This window comes from Elephas maximus, chromosome 1, assembly GCF_024166365.1.
Source record: "Elephas maximus indicus isolate mEleMax1 chromosome 1, mEleMax1 primary haplotype, whole genome shotgun sequence".
NCBI lineage: Eukaryota > Metazoa > Chordata > Mammalia > Proboscidea > Elephantidae > Elephas > Elephas maximus.
The window spans coordinates 63,643,089-63,657,811 of NC_064819.1; the positions used below are offsets into that span (position 1 = coordinate 63,643,089).

Sequence of the window (14,723 nt, forward strand, 5' to 3'; positions counted from 1 at the left end):
CAGTGCTCCTTGTAAATAGGCAATAGGGAACGAATAATTACGGTATCGAGGCAGAGGGTTGACATGGTGACAGTCTATATTGGAATATTCTTGTTGGGGAGAGATTATAACCAATAAAAAAAAAAAAAAACAATAGAGTATTATAGGTCTCTTAGTTGGGTAAGATGTTTAATATGGTAGGCAGCTTAAACCTGGACTTGACTTTAAGGTGATGACGGTGGGACTGGAAAGGGGATGCTGATCCTCTCTCCGAGTGTGTATGCACATTAATCTACAGGAGGAACTTTTTCTGTATTTTGAGCTAAAGAAGAAATTGTTTCTCGACGAAGCAGAAATGAAATGTTTTTGAGAATATAGAACCCACAGAGCTTTGTTTCCGGTTAAGATCAGTTTTTCCTTCCTGAGAGAAGTCAACCTTATCAAGATGCCCTCCACCCCCGCCCCCCCGAGTTTACTTGGGAAAGGACTTTGGGAGTTTGGGGTTTTGTGGGGTGAAGGAGGTTGAAAGCAGTGGATAAGGAGTTGGAGAATAATGCTAAAGCTCTTTTTTCTGTTTTGATACATTCCCATTACAGAGAAGATAGAGGAGATCTACAGAGCTTTCATTAAGGAGTCTGGTATCCAGTTCAGTGAGCTGGAAGAACAGGTGCTTCAGTTCCACCTCAGTAACCTGGAATATGCCTGTGGCAGCAACCTCCACCAGGTGCGCTGGGGTTGGGGAAACACGGGCATCGAAGGTATTTGTTTTGTGTATGTATTTATGTATCAAAAAATTGAACTCAGCCTGGTTTGGGTAAACAGGAAAGAATGGTTCTGCTGCTGAAAAGTTTGGAAACCACAACTTGAGAGTGCATTAACCCAACAGTGGTTTTGAAGTGTTTTTTTTTTTTTTTTTTTTTTTAATAAAAGCAGTGGAAACCTTTATTCAAGTAATGCCTGTGAGGAAACTCAACATATAAAACTGAATAAAGGGGGCCATTGGGCTGAATCAGGGGAGGGACCACTGATCGGAAGCCTTGTGTTTCTACCTGCCTCCATCCCTCGCTCTCCACTGAGGCCCTGGAGGCATTCTGAGGAACTGTGGAGCCTGCTTAAAAACACTGTGTTCTCAAGAAACTAAGAGTACCCTTGTAGTTCTGGTCTGTGTATTTTGCTAAAATAAATTTAAACACTTAACCTACCGTGGTCTTAATACTCAAGTGGTGCATGTTTTAAACAGAACTTCCATGAGTGACTCACGTTGATTTTTTAAATCCTCTCTGGAACCTCTCCATTTCCATTCCATTCTTCATTGCCATGAGAATAACACTGTTTTCCAAAATAGTGCTGAGTTTCAGTTTCTTATCATGTTTCCACACTGAAGACAGATAGTTGGCGTATTTATATACAGAGTTCGTCAAATCCAGTTTTACTTTTATAGAATTCTCACAGGATTGTTAGCATATAAAATTAACTTGCTCAAGTCATAAATACCTATTGTTCTAAAATAGGAGCCCCTGGGTGGTACAAAGAGTTAAGGTGCTCAGCTGCTAACCAAATGGTTGGAGGTTTGAGTCCATCCAGAGGCACCTCGGAAGACAGGCCTGGCTAGTCTACTTCTGAAAAATCAGCCATTGAAAACCCTATGGAGGACAGTTCTACTCTCACATACATGGAGTCACCATGAGTTGGAGTTGACTACCGTAACTGGCTCTAAGATGAGCTTTCTTATGTGGTACTGAGACATTTCCTTCCCCTTGACAGTGGTTGGGTTACTGAGGTTTTTTCCTCTCCTTCCTTAATGCTTTGCCTTCTGCTTGATAGCCCTGTCCTCCTGCCTTGGGGGCCTTTTGTTGGCCTTCAGGCACAGACTCAAAGATTTGCATCTGCCAGGTCCCCATCCTCTCCTTTTGTTTTCTAGGTGTCTGCTCGTTCCTGGGACCACAATGAATTCTTTGCACAGTTTGCTGGCGATCACACTCTCCTAACCCCGGGATACTCTGTAATAATTGAGAAACTGGCCGAAGGACTAGACATTCAGCTCAAATCTCCAGTGAGTATTGATAGTGACAGGACGCTCTGGCTTTGCTTTCTTTGTGGAGGATATGAAGTTTTGGGCACGTGGATTACACAGGAGGCCAGTGTATGCTTTGATATTCAGCTGGTGTCTTCAAGGACTTTGGTGACAAGTATAGTCATACAAGTGCAGTCGAAGCCTATGATCAGTAGCATTATCTATATAAATAGGTAGTAACTCAGATACACTTTCATTATAATATTCAAGTATATTGCTTTAAAACAAAACAGAACAAAAAAATACATTGCTCACAACCTCCCTGACCCAGTGCAATTATTTCCACTATTAAATTTTCCCTTCAAATCTTTGTCCCTACGCATTCATATTGTACATTATTGTAATCATAGAGACAATTTTTTACATAGATTTCACGTGAATTATAAAGATTTTCCCTATCCTGACATCGTGTTTGTAAATTTTAACAGCTGAATGATGGTTGCTTGAATTAAGCTATAACTGTTGTTTGGATCTCTGAACGCCAGGGAATGACTCCCTACCGTAGCCTTAGAGATAAAAACTCATATTAGAATTGAACGGGATCCTGGAGGTTGTGAGTCTAGTACTCATTTTCTTTTTCATAATTGCTTTTCTTGGGTAGGTACAGAGTATTGATTATTCTGGAGAAGAAGTGCAAGTTACTACTACAGATGGCACAGTGTGCGTGGCACAAAAGGTAACCACTAGGATTCCATTAAGGTAGAGCTCCTTGCTGCCAAGGGCTGGGGGTAAAGGAAAAACAGCATTTTCATGGGAATTTTGCCTTTCGTGAGCTGCCTGGATGGAGTCTTGTTTGATTCTGATGAGTTATGTATTTCTAGTCAATTATATGTGGATGTGCAAATCTGATTTAATCAAACACTATATAGGTTCAGGAGTCTCTGGGTGGTACAAACTGTTATTGCACTCGGTTGCTAACTGAAAGGTTGGTGGTTGGAGTCTACCCAGAGGTGCCTTGGGAGAAAGGCCTAGCCATCTACTTCAGAGAAACCAGAGAGTGAAAACCCTGGAGCATGGTTCTGTTTGACACACATGGGGTCACCGTGAGTCAGAGTTGACTTGACAGGAACTTTTTTTGTTTTGTTTTTAAATATAGATTCATGGCAGATGAAATTTTGAAGAATGTTTCTCAAAGTGGTTTCTATGGTACATTAGTCCTGAGAGCAGAACAAGAAAAGAAATTTCTTGGCTAAATAAGCTTGGGTAATATTGTATACCACATTCTACTCTGAGGCTTAAATCAAGCCAAATAACCAAACCTGTTGCCATCGAGTCGATTTTGGGACCTTATAGGACAGAGTAGAAATCCCCTGTAGGTTTCCAAGGCTGTATCTTTACGGAAGCAGACTGCCACATCTTTCTCCTGCGGAGCAGTTGGTGGGTTCGAACCACCAGCCTTTTGATTAGCAGCCGAGTGCTTAACCCCTGTGCCACCAGGGGCTCCTAGGGTTAAATAGGAGCATACGAAAGGCTTTGAGAAGTTCTGCATTAAACAAACTTATTTTACTTTGTTTAATTCAGTGCTTTCCAAGTTTGCTTTTCTTTTTCTTTTTTTTAAACCATGGAACACTTTTTCAAATCAAGAAAGGTCTATGTTTTCATTTAGAAACTGTCAGAAGTTTAAAATTTTAAATATAAAATGCGTATTTTTTGTAAACAGCTTTCATGAGTGGACAGTGAAAGGTGCTGCTGTCTCTAATACCTGAAAGCATACTGAGATTCCTATAGTGTTGGAGAATAAAGGGGCTGACCTGGAGTGGAAGAAAAAAAAAAAAAAAAAAAGGGACTTAATAAATCCCATAAGTTTATGTTTAGTTATTCTCAAGTGATTACTAAAAAGTGTAATTGATGAACGATCACTAGTTCCTACTCTGGCTATGTTTTATACTTTTTAGTTATTTGAAACCTGTTTCACAGCCCTTGATATTCATATAGAAATAAAGGACTGCATGCCAGATGGGAAAGTCAGGGTATAGAGGATGAGTTGCATTGAGCAAATCTGCTGCAAAAGACCTCTTTAAAGTGTTAAAAAGCAAAGACGTCACTTCAGGACCAGGGTGTGCCTGACCCAAGCCATGGTGTTTTCAATCATCTCATATGCTGGACAATGAATAAGGAAGTCTGAAGAATTGACACCTTGGAATTATGGTGTTAGCAAAGAATGCTGAATATACCATGGACTGCCAGAAGAACAAACAAATCTGTCTTGGAAGGAGTATAGCCAGAGTGCTCCTTAGAAGCATGGATGGTGAGACTTCGTCTCACATACTTAGGACATGTTATCAGGAGGGACCAGTCCCTGGAGAACGAAATGATGCTTGGTGAAATAGAGGGTCAGCAAAAAAGAGGAAGACCTTTAGCCAGATGGCTGAGGGCTACAACAATAGGCTGAAGCATAACAACGATTTTGAGAATGGCACAGGACCGGACAGTGTTTCATTGTGTTGTACGTAGAGTCGCTATGAGTTGGAACTGGCACCTAACAACAACACAGGATGAGTTCAGGGACGTGGTTTCTAATATTATTCCTGCCATTAACTAGCTGGGTGACTTTGTACTAGCAGTGGTGGGCAATTTGGCTGCATTTTAGAGCCACCTGAAAAAAAGGAAAAAAACCTTGTTGCCGTCGAATCGATTCTGACTCATAGCAACCCTATAGGACAGAGTAGAACTGCCCCATAGAATTTCCAAGGAGCGCCTGGTGGATCTGAGCTGCCAACCTTTTGGTTAGCAGCCATAGCTCTTAACCACTACGCCACCAGGGTTTCCTTAGAATCACCTGGAAGGTGCTTAAAAAGAAAGGCTGCAAAGCCCCACCCTGCCAAAGAGTCTCATTTAATTGGTTTGGCCATGCTTTTAAAGTTTCCCAGGTGATTCTAGTATGACCAGGGTTGAGACCTATTGGGCTGTACAGTTTTCTTATTCTTAAGCCCTAAAATAAAAATCAGGCTAATTAATATCTAAGGTTCTTCCTGGTGGTAAAAAGCATTTTTAATTACCACTATTTGAAATTATAAGTTGGCAGATGATGCAGCTTCTGGTGTTTTGTGGCTCTGTCTCCTGGCGTCCCTGCAAACTGACTGGTTATGCCTCCCCTGCTGAGTCACCCTCGGACATACTCGCCCTTCTTTCTTTGTATTCTAGCTCTTCAGAGAAGCTGCAGGCTGTGCTTCATAGCCTCCTTTAAAGCGTTAAAAGCAACTATTTTTTATAGTAGCCGACACGCATCACACAGTTTGCACTGGAAGTTTCCCCAAACTTGTAAGTGAAAGATTTCAACCCAACATGATATACCGATAAACCTTTGACAAACTGAAATTCAATCTAGCCTTTCCCACTGAGATCTAGCTTGAGTTCCTTACCAGTGTATGTTGATATCATTTGCATATTTGTGTACCTAAGTTCTTGTGCTTTGGAAAACTTTTTTTGTTATTAAGAAAAATCTAGATTTTATTTCCTTGCAGTTCTTATATATCCAATAGGGTAATTGTTCTTTTTTTTTTTTTTCTTTCTTTCCGTTTTCGGTTGCGTGGTAGCTGTTACCTGTAACAAGATTACACACTTCTTGAGGATGGAGAGCATATTTTATACTTTGCAAAATTTTCATGTAGTTTTTTTCACACGTTTGTAATATGCTTTATGAAGCATATTGATGTATGTTGTAACAGCTTTATTTTTAAGTATTTATCCCAATCCTTTGAATTTAGTAGGGCAGATATGACCTTCATGTTATAGATGTTTGGCAGAGATGGGTGGTGGGGGTTGTCCACACATTAGAAAGTGTCAGGAATGATACACAAATCAGATCTTCCTGACTCCATATTTAGGGCTATTATCTCTTTTGGCACAGCTTTTCAGGATTGGGATTGGCAGATTCATCTTACACAGGGTTATTTTTAGCTGCTCAGGATTTTATGCAGATTTTTACAAAATCCCCCTTCCTCCATGTGGTTGTGGCCTCCACTCAACCAGGTACCCTTGTTCAGGGAACAACCTGCACAACTATACATGGCAGCCCAGTTCTTGCCCATATAATAACACTGGCTGTTGACAGTCCTGTCACTGGCAATAATGAAGAATGTTATTTAGGTGTTGAGATTTTCCTGAAAACAGTTAAACCCACTGAAGAGTTGAAAAAGTGTTGGTTGGGTTCAGTTGCTGCTTGTTTGTTAACCGTGACTCATTCCCCACAGGTGTTAGTCACTATACCACTGGCCTTACTGCAGAAAGGTGCCATTCAGTTTAATCCACCACTCTCGGAGAAGAAGATGAAGGCTATCAACAGCTTAGGTGCAGGAATCATTGAAAAGGTGACTGAAATTACTTTAGCTTCGGAACTAAAGAGATTGATGTCATATGATAGGAGTTTCTTCTCATATTGGGAAAAGTCTTGGGTAATTTTTGAATCCAAATAAAACCGAAAGATTTCCTTTTCATTTGAATAACTGTCCATGAAGAATACAAAAAGATATTATCAGAACAAAAGGAGAGCTGACTGAGGCCTGTGAGTTTTGACTTGAGGACAGCGAATCTTGCTATTTAAAATTTGAATTTGGTATAAGCGATTCTTTTTTTCTTCCCCCCTGCTTTCCGTGTCTCCGCTTCATTCATTGGTCACCATAAGGACAGAGTTTTACTTCCTCTGCTTTTAACATCTCCTTTAGCAGAATCTGTTAGTGCTCCACTAGATACCGGCAAAGTTATGAGGAGTAGGAATTTCACCTTATGGACAGAGCCTTCAAGACCAAGTCTCAGGCATGTTTTGCGTCTTCAGTTAGCTATAGGTAGTAAGTGGATCCTACTTTTTTACACGGGAGTGTGAGACCGACGGCATAAAAAGCAAGCTGGTCACAAACAGCAGAGGTGAGGAGAGTAGAAAGGGAGTATTTTGGGTTGTTCTTTCAGTAGTTGACTTAGAGCTTGTAGGTTGCTGCTTAGAAATTGCCTGGGCTTTTGATTTAAGAAACTTAACCGTCTTTCTCTTGGTTACTTTCCAGATTGCCTTGCAATTTCCTTACAGATTTTGGGACAATAAAGTCCAAGGGGCTGACTTTTTTGGTCACGTTCCTCCTAGTGCCAGCAAGCGAGGGCTCTTTGCTGTGTTCTATGACATGGATCCTCAGGTAAGGTCATTGGTGAAGTGTGGTTTGAGTTACCTTATTACAGTGTAGAATTTGGTTTGGGAATCACTCAAGAACCAGTGAAAATGGGGGAGACTCCTCATCTGTGTTTATTTCTGGAAGGAACTTGGACTGGAATGGTTTCCCTGTAGGAAAGGAACTTGATATCCTCATGTATTCCTGAAGTACGAAATGTTGCTCCTTTGGAAATGAACTAGATGTTGTAGAAACTATGTTGTTTCAGGCTGATAGGGGAATTCCACTAAGGTAAACTTGGTGGCAGTACAGTAAATTAACAGTACTTGGAACTTGCTCTCTAAGGGGCCTCTAGTGAGCTACGGTGAAGGGTGGAACAAGATAGGGTCTAGGTGAGGGAGGGCCGTGTATCTCTAGATGTGAGAGGTGGGGGAGGGAAGAAGAAGAGGAAGGACATACTCAGGACTCACAAGCTGTGGTAACTCGCCCTGCTGGTAGTGTCCATGCCATGCAAGGGAATCCCCTCTGAGTTGCTATTTCCTTCTCTCTCTCATTTCTAGGAAACTTTGTATCAAAAGCTTTCACATGGAAACCAAAGGCAGAATTTCTTTACTGTTTGAGTAAAAAAAAATTTTTTTTCCACTCCTAATTTGTATTTTTTTTTAAATAATACCTTATTGTGTTTTTGGTGACAGTTTACACGGCAGATTAGGTTCCTATTTAACAGTTACTACACAAATTGTTCAGAGACATTGGTTACATTTTCTGCAGTGTTTTAACATTCTCATTAATTCCTTCCTGGGTGTTGTGCTTCAATAATCTGGTTTCCCTGTCCCTTTCATCTTTGTTTTAGAGTAACTGTTGACCATTTGGTTTCATATAGATGATTTTTTTTTAAAGGTGTGCAGTACTCACTGGTTATATTCTTTATTTTATGAGCAGATCTGTTATTTAGCTACAAGGTGCCCCCAGGAGATAGCTTCAGTTCAAGGTTTATGGAGTATCTCAAGGTGATAGTCTCGGGGAGTCCTTTAGTCTCAGTCTAGTAAGTCTGGTCTTTCTAAGAATTTGAGTTTTGTTCTGCATTTTTCTCCTCTCTGTCAGGATCCCTCTGTTGTGGCCCTGATCAGAATAGTCCTTAGTGTTCAGTCAATTTTTTCCTATTATTTGATTTGCATACTGCCCTTTCTAACCTCTTCCTGCTTCTAAAACAAACGCTTGTAAGTGCTAAGCTGAGGGAATCCTTAATTGGATACTTACATTACTTCTTGAGTTTTGTCAGCATGGAACAAGAAAAGACATAGCTGAATAATGTAGTGTTTGTGAGGAAAACACACTGGCAATAGAAATGAGGAAAAGGGACAGTAGAAAACAATGAACTTTAATTTGTGAGAACGAGTTCTTTATCTGTTGTGTACCAAAAGGAACAAATGTATAATACTTTTCCCTTTTGTGGCTTCAGAAGAAGCACAGCGTGTTGATGTCGGTGATTGCTGGCGAGGCGGTAGCCTCTGTGAAGAGCCTAGATGACAAACAGATCCTGCAGCTGTGCATGGCTACCCTCCGGGAGCTGTTTAAAGAGCAGGTCAGAGGAATCCTTTTTGGCTGGAGAAAAAAAAAACGTGCTTGCTATCAGCTGAATGCGATCCCCAGAGAGGCCATGGAACCCAAAGCAAACCAGCATTACTGAGCATTAAGGGAATCAAGGCAGTGGGTCACATTATTTTTTCTTCCGGCATTCCTGGGTGATGCAAACAGTTAATGCACTCGGCTGCTGACCAAACAGTTGGAGATTTGGGTCCACTCAGAGGTGTCTTGGAAGAAAGGCCTGGTGATCTACTTCCAAAAAATCAGCCTTTGAAAATCCTGTGGCACATAGTTCTCTGAAACACATGGAGTCACCGGCTCAGTGAGCTGGTTTATGCTTTCTTTTAATATCGCACTTTCCATTTACGTGCCCCCTACCTCCTTTTACGCTATTGCCTTCCTTCTTTTTCTTCTCACACCACACATACCCTCTATCTTTCCTAAGGATGTGAAAGGCTCGGCATTTTAAAGATTCTATATTTTTGGAGCCCTAGCAAGCTTTGACTACAGCTATCTTTTTTTTTTTTTTTGAATTGTAAAAATATATATAACGTGATGGAAAAATCCAGGGCTGCATAAGGGTGATGGCTGAACAAGGTGATGACCACAATTATTGTCACTGAACTATACATGCAAAGATAGTTGAAATGGCAAGAATTACTATTATATTTCGCACAGTAAAAAAAAAAACAAGGAAGCTAAAGTAAATATATACCCATACTCATTGTTGTTGATTCCAACTCATAGTGACCCTATAGGGCAGAGTAGAACTGCCCCAATAGGGCTTGCAAGGAGTGGCTGGTGGATTTGAACTGCCCTAGCAGCCGAGCTCTTAACCACTGTGCTACCAGGGCTCCAAAATAAATACATAGATAGGACAAAACATTTGCAATTTCAGCCTCCTTTATGTGTACAAGTGATGGTTAAACATGAAGGACATAATTATACTGAACTACGCACGCAAAGACTGTTGACATGGCAAATGTTTTGTTACTATTATATTTACCACAATTAAAAAAGGAAGCTAAAATAAAAAACATTTGCCATTTCATCAGGAATATCAGTCACACTTGCCATATTGTGCAACCATCACCATTATTTATTTCCACATTTTTTCATCACCCTTCATAGAGACTCAGTACCCCTTGAGTAATAATTCCTCATTTTCCCCACCCACCCCCCTCTCGTAACTACTAATAAACTTCCCTCTCTGTGTATTTGCCTATTCATATAAGTAGGATCATACAACATTTGCCCATTTGTGTCTGACTTACGTCACTCAGCATGTTTTCAAGGTTCATGCATGTCGTGTTTCAGGACTTCATTTCTCTTTATGGCTGAGTAATATTCCATTGTATGTACCACATTTTGTTTATCCATTCATTTGTTGATGAACACTTGGGTTGTTTCCATCTTTTTGGCTGTTGTGAATAGTGCTGTGATGATCATTGGTGTTTGTGTGTGTTTGTGTCTTGATTTCAAGCCTTTGGGGTATATACCTAGGAGTGGAATTGGCAGGTCATATGGTACACCTTTCCTTTTAAAGGGATATCATCCAGAATTTTCTTGTACCCCATATAATTCAGATGCTGTCTTTTCTGTTTTCTCCAAGGAGCTCAATGTACTTTATATTTGCCAATTTACTGAGCCTCACAGTTTCTGGAGGCATCTGTAAATGGCTGTGGCTTGTGTCTTTTTCCGATAAAGAGCAGAAGCAGAAAGAAATACAGTGGCTTCGAAGTCATGTACGTGAGAGAGAGAGGCATCCAGGGTGTGTTGATCATTGCACATGAGAGAGTCTAACCAGTGATGCGATTATGACTCACTGTAGTTTCTCGTTTGGGATTTTTATTGAAAAGTTTGTTTTTAAGTTAGTTGTTTGGAACTTAGCACAGTTTCTATAAAAATGTTTTTCATGGTAGTGCTTGTCAGATGCCAGCCTACAAAAAATTATCTCAAACTTAGTAAGTTTGAAACATATCCTTGTATAGCTGTTTAAGGGAGAATCCTGCTGGGAATTCCAGCTGGTGATTTTAAGACCCTCAGCCATTGGTGGTGGCCCCTGGCAGTAAAAGGATGGGTCTCTGGCAGGATAAAGTGTAAAACAAAAATTCAGTTAATGTCAAGTCAGTTTTCAACTCAGGACAACCTCACGTGTGTCAGAGTAGAACTGTGCTCCACAGGGTGTTCAACGGGATGTTTTTTTTCACCAAGCCTTTCTTCGAAGGTGCCTCTGGGTAAACTCAAACCTCTAACCTTTCTGTTAACAGCCAGGCATTAACTGTTTGCACCACCCAGGGACACCGGATAAACAATGGAAATGACAGTGAGAGAGGTGTGTTGAGTGGGGGATAGGGGCTTAGCTACAGATGCGAGGCCTGGCTGGAGGAACATGCTGAGAATTTGTTTCCCAATGCTACATGAATTAACTCAATTTCTAAAGAAAGTGAGCAATTTACATTTATAATTTGACTTGCATCTTTTTTTTTTTTTGCACTTTAGATAAAGGTTTACAGAACAAACTAGCTTCTCATTAAACAATTAGTACACATATTATTTTGTGACATTGGTTACCAACCCCACGACATGTCAACACTCTTCCCTTCTCGACCTTGAGTTCCCCATTACCAGCTTTCCTGTCCCCTCCTGCCTTCTAGACCTTGCCTCTAGGTTGGTGTGCCCCTTTAGTCTAATCTTTGGTTGAAGGGTGAACCTCAGATATGGGTTGCATCATTTCTAAGTCCCCTTTGAATCCTGTTTTACGATTCTTTTCTCTTTGACATAGGAAGTTCCAGATCCCACAAAGTGTTTTGTGACTCGGTGGAGTGCAGACCCATGGATCCAGATGGCATACAGTTTTGTGAAGACAGGTGGCAGTGGTGAGGCCTATGATATCATTGCCGAAGAAATACAAGGAACAATCTTTTTTGCTGGTGAGGTGTGTATCTTGATCCCAAACGCAACCTTTTTTTTTTATGTATTTATTTTTATCTTGATTACTTTCTTTTAAAGTCATTTATGCCTACAGTTTAAAAACAAAGTCAAATACTTTTAAAAGTCATATAGCAAAAAACAGTAGAAGCCTTCTCAATATCCTCCTCATACTCCCAGTTGTTGTTACTTGCCCTTGAATCGGTGCTGACTCATGGCAACCTTACACATTTAACAGAACAAAAGTTGCCAGGTCTGCACCATCTCCATGATCCTTGATATATTTGAGTCCATTGTTGTGGCAGAAACCCTCTCATGGAGGATTTCCCTCATTTTCGTTGACCCTCTACTTTACCAAACATGATGTCCTTTTCTAGAGATTGGTCTTTCCTAATAATGTGTCCAAAGTAAGCAAGTTGAAGTCTTGTCATCCTTGCTACTAAGGAATCGAGGCAGCTATTTTTTTAACTCTTTTCAGCTGTTTCATCTGTAATTTACTTCGTATTTTAAAATATTGTTTATATTGCTAACTTTTGATCTAACAGCTTTAGATATTATCTAATGACTTTCTGTGAGGTTAAATATTTAGCCTATTGAGTCTTTTCTTAGGCTGGGTTCTCTGGAGAAGCAAAACCAGTGAAATGTGTATATATAGAGAGAGAGAAAGAGCGAGGGAAGGAGTAAGGGAGAGGGGGGAGAGAGGAGGGAAGGAGTAAGGGAGGGAGGGAGAGAGAGATTTCTTTAAGATTTATCTCAAGGAAATGGCTTATGTAGTTGTAGAGGCTGGCACGTCCCAGGTCCGTGCGTGGGTCAGGCATCAGGCTAGAGGTTTCTCCTGACTCATAGCTGCAGGGGCTGACAAACCCAAGATCGGCAGGTCAGACGGCAGGCTCCTGGCTCATAGGCTACGTACGGAGGCTGACAAATCCCAAGATCAGTAGACAATACAAAAGGCTGCTGGCTCAAGTCCCGAGAACTGGAGGTCAGGTGATGACTAGCTGGATGCAGGATGCAGAGTAAGAAAGCGAGCTTTGCCAGAACATCCATGTATATATTGGATAGAGGCCACACCCCCAAGGAAACCCTTACAACTGATTGGCTGATCACATCAGATCACATCATGGAGAATGACTGGATCATTACAAAACTGCTAAACTACATCATTATATTACTGCCAAACCAGTGAGACTCATGGCCTGGCCAAGTTGACACAGAACCTCAACCATCATAAGTCTCTTTGTACCATCCTTTCAACATGATTATTTCACAGTTTTAATTAAACTGTTACCAGTATTTATATTATGTGGCTATGGTTTTTTATGTAAATACTATTCAAGGTAAGCCAAGAAAGTATTCAGTGATTTCCTTCTCACACAGTTTTCTGTTTTCCCGGCAATCATAACCAATCCGTTGCTGTTAAGTCGATGCTAACTCATGGCAGTCCATGCATGTCAGAGTAGAACTGTGCTCCGTAGGGTTTTATTGGCCGATTTTTCAGAAGTAGATCACTAGGCCTTTCTTCCAAGGCACCTCTGGGTGGACTCAAACCTTTAGCCTTTCAGTTAGCAGCCAAGCACATTAACTGTTTGTACCAACCAGACACTCTGTTTGGCAATAGCCCCTTTTTTAATTTGTTGTTGTTGCTGTTAGTTGCCATCAAGTCAGTTCCAACTCATGGACACTGTTTGTACGGAGTAGAACTACACTACATAGGGTTTTCAGTGGCTGTGATCTTTCAGAAGTAGATTACCAGGTCTGTCTTCCGAGGCACCTCTGGGTGGGTTTGAGCCACCCGTCTTTCAGGTGGTAGTCTAGTGCTTAACCATTCGTGCCACCCATTTAAAAAAAGAAACCTGTTGCCATTGAATCAATTCCGACTCGTGGTGACCCTAAAGGACAGAGCAGAACTGCCCCATAGGGTTTCTAGGGAGCAGCTGGTGGGTTTGAACTGCCCACTTTTTGGTTAGCAGCCAAATCCACAGGGCCACCAAAGACTCCTTTTTTTTCATTGTTGTTGTTGGGTACTACCGAGTCGGTTCTGACTCATAGCTACTCGATGTGACAGAGCAGAACTGCCCCATAGGGTTTCCTAGGCTGTAATCTTTATGGGAGCAGATTGCTAGGTCTTTTTCCTGCAGAGCCACTGGGTAGGTTCAAACTGCCAATCTTTTGGTTAGCAGCCAAATGCGTAACCGTTGTGCTACCAAGACTCCTTCTTTTTTTCATTAGCTTGATTCTTTTTCTGTTCCTCCGCCACTCTTTGATCATCTCTAAGTGACAGCAGAATCTAAGAGCTGGTGTGATAGTTTCCTTTTTTGAAATCCACTATCCTGGAGCCCTTGTGTTTCTGCAACTGTCTGGCCTGACTGGTTCCTGAGCTGTCACCCTGGATCTTCTCTTGTGCAGTCTCCAGGGTTGGGGCTCACTCATTTCTTAGATCCTTCTTTCTTGATTGACTGCTGTTAAGAAGTGTTTTTACTATTCTGATTTCTGATCCTTTCTATGCCTTTTTCCATTCTACGTAATTCAGTACCTCAGGCCCTTCCTAGAATTTCCTTCCTTCTGATAATTTTCTCCTTACAGTTTTTATTCTTTATTTCTACATCTGCTACTACATATACTAGAGTTGGATTCGTCTGATTTTCTTTTTCTTACTATTGTTCATCTCTGTCTTTTTATTCTTTTGGAGAGATTGCTTTATCTTCCAACCCTTGTATTGACTTTTTAAAGTATGACTTTAACTTATGAGCATTTTCTTATTCTCAGAACATTCTTTCTTGATCACATCCCCTTCTCGCTTCATAATTTGTTTCTTAACTAAGCTGGGTAGTTAAAACTTGTGTTTCTGCTTCCTCCCTGCTGGTTTCCTTTGAGTTCCTGTTTTTGCTTGCTTTAACCTCAGCTCCTATCTGAGTCACAGCAGTGTCATGGTCTCTGCCATGGCTGAACCTGGTGTATCTTTGGAAAACCTGGTGGCATAGTGGTTAAGAGCTACGGCTATTGGCAGTTTGAATCCACCAGGCATTCCTTGGAAATCCTTTGGGGCAGTTCTGCTC

At 41.0% G+C, this 14,723-nt stretch overlaps 1 protein-coding gene across 1 annotated transcript in view; it reads left to right on the forward strand.

Moving 5' to 3' along the window:
• Nucleotides 1-14,723, forward strand: part of KDM1B (lysine demethylase 1B) — a 58,610-nt gene that overhangs the window by 39,251 nt on the left and 4,636 nt on the right. Inside the window, exons 15-21 of the mRNA XM_049884674.1 lie at nt 576-703; nt 1,901-2,032; nt 2,655-2,729; nt 6,247-6,363; nt 7,051-7,176; nt 8,612-8,734; nt 11,522-11,674. Coding sequence (XP_049740631.1) covers nt 576-703; nt 1,901-2,032; nt 2,655-2,729; nt 6,247-6,363; nt 7,051-7,176; nt 8,612-8,734; nt 11,522-11,674 — 854 coding nt within the window. The remainder of the gene's footprint in view (nt 1-575; nt 704-1,900; nt 2,033-2,654; nt 2,730-6,246; nt 6,364-7,050; nt 7,177-8,611; nt 8,735-11,521; nt 11,675-14,723) is intronic.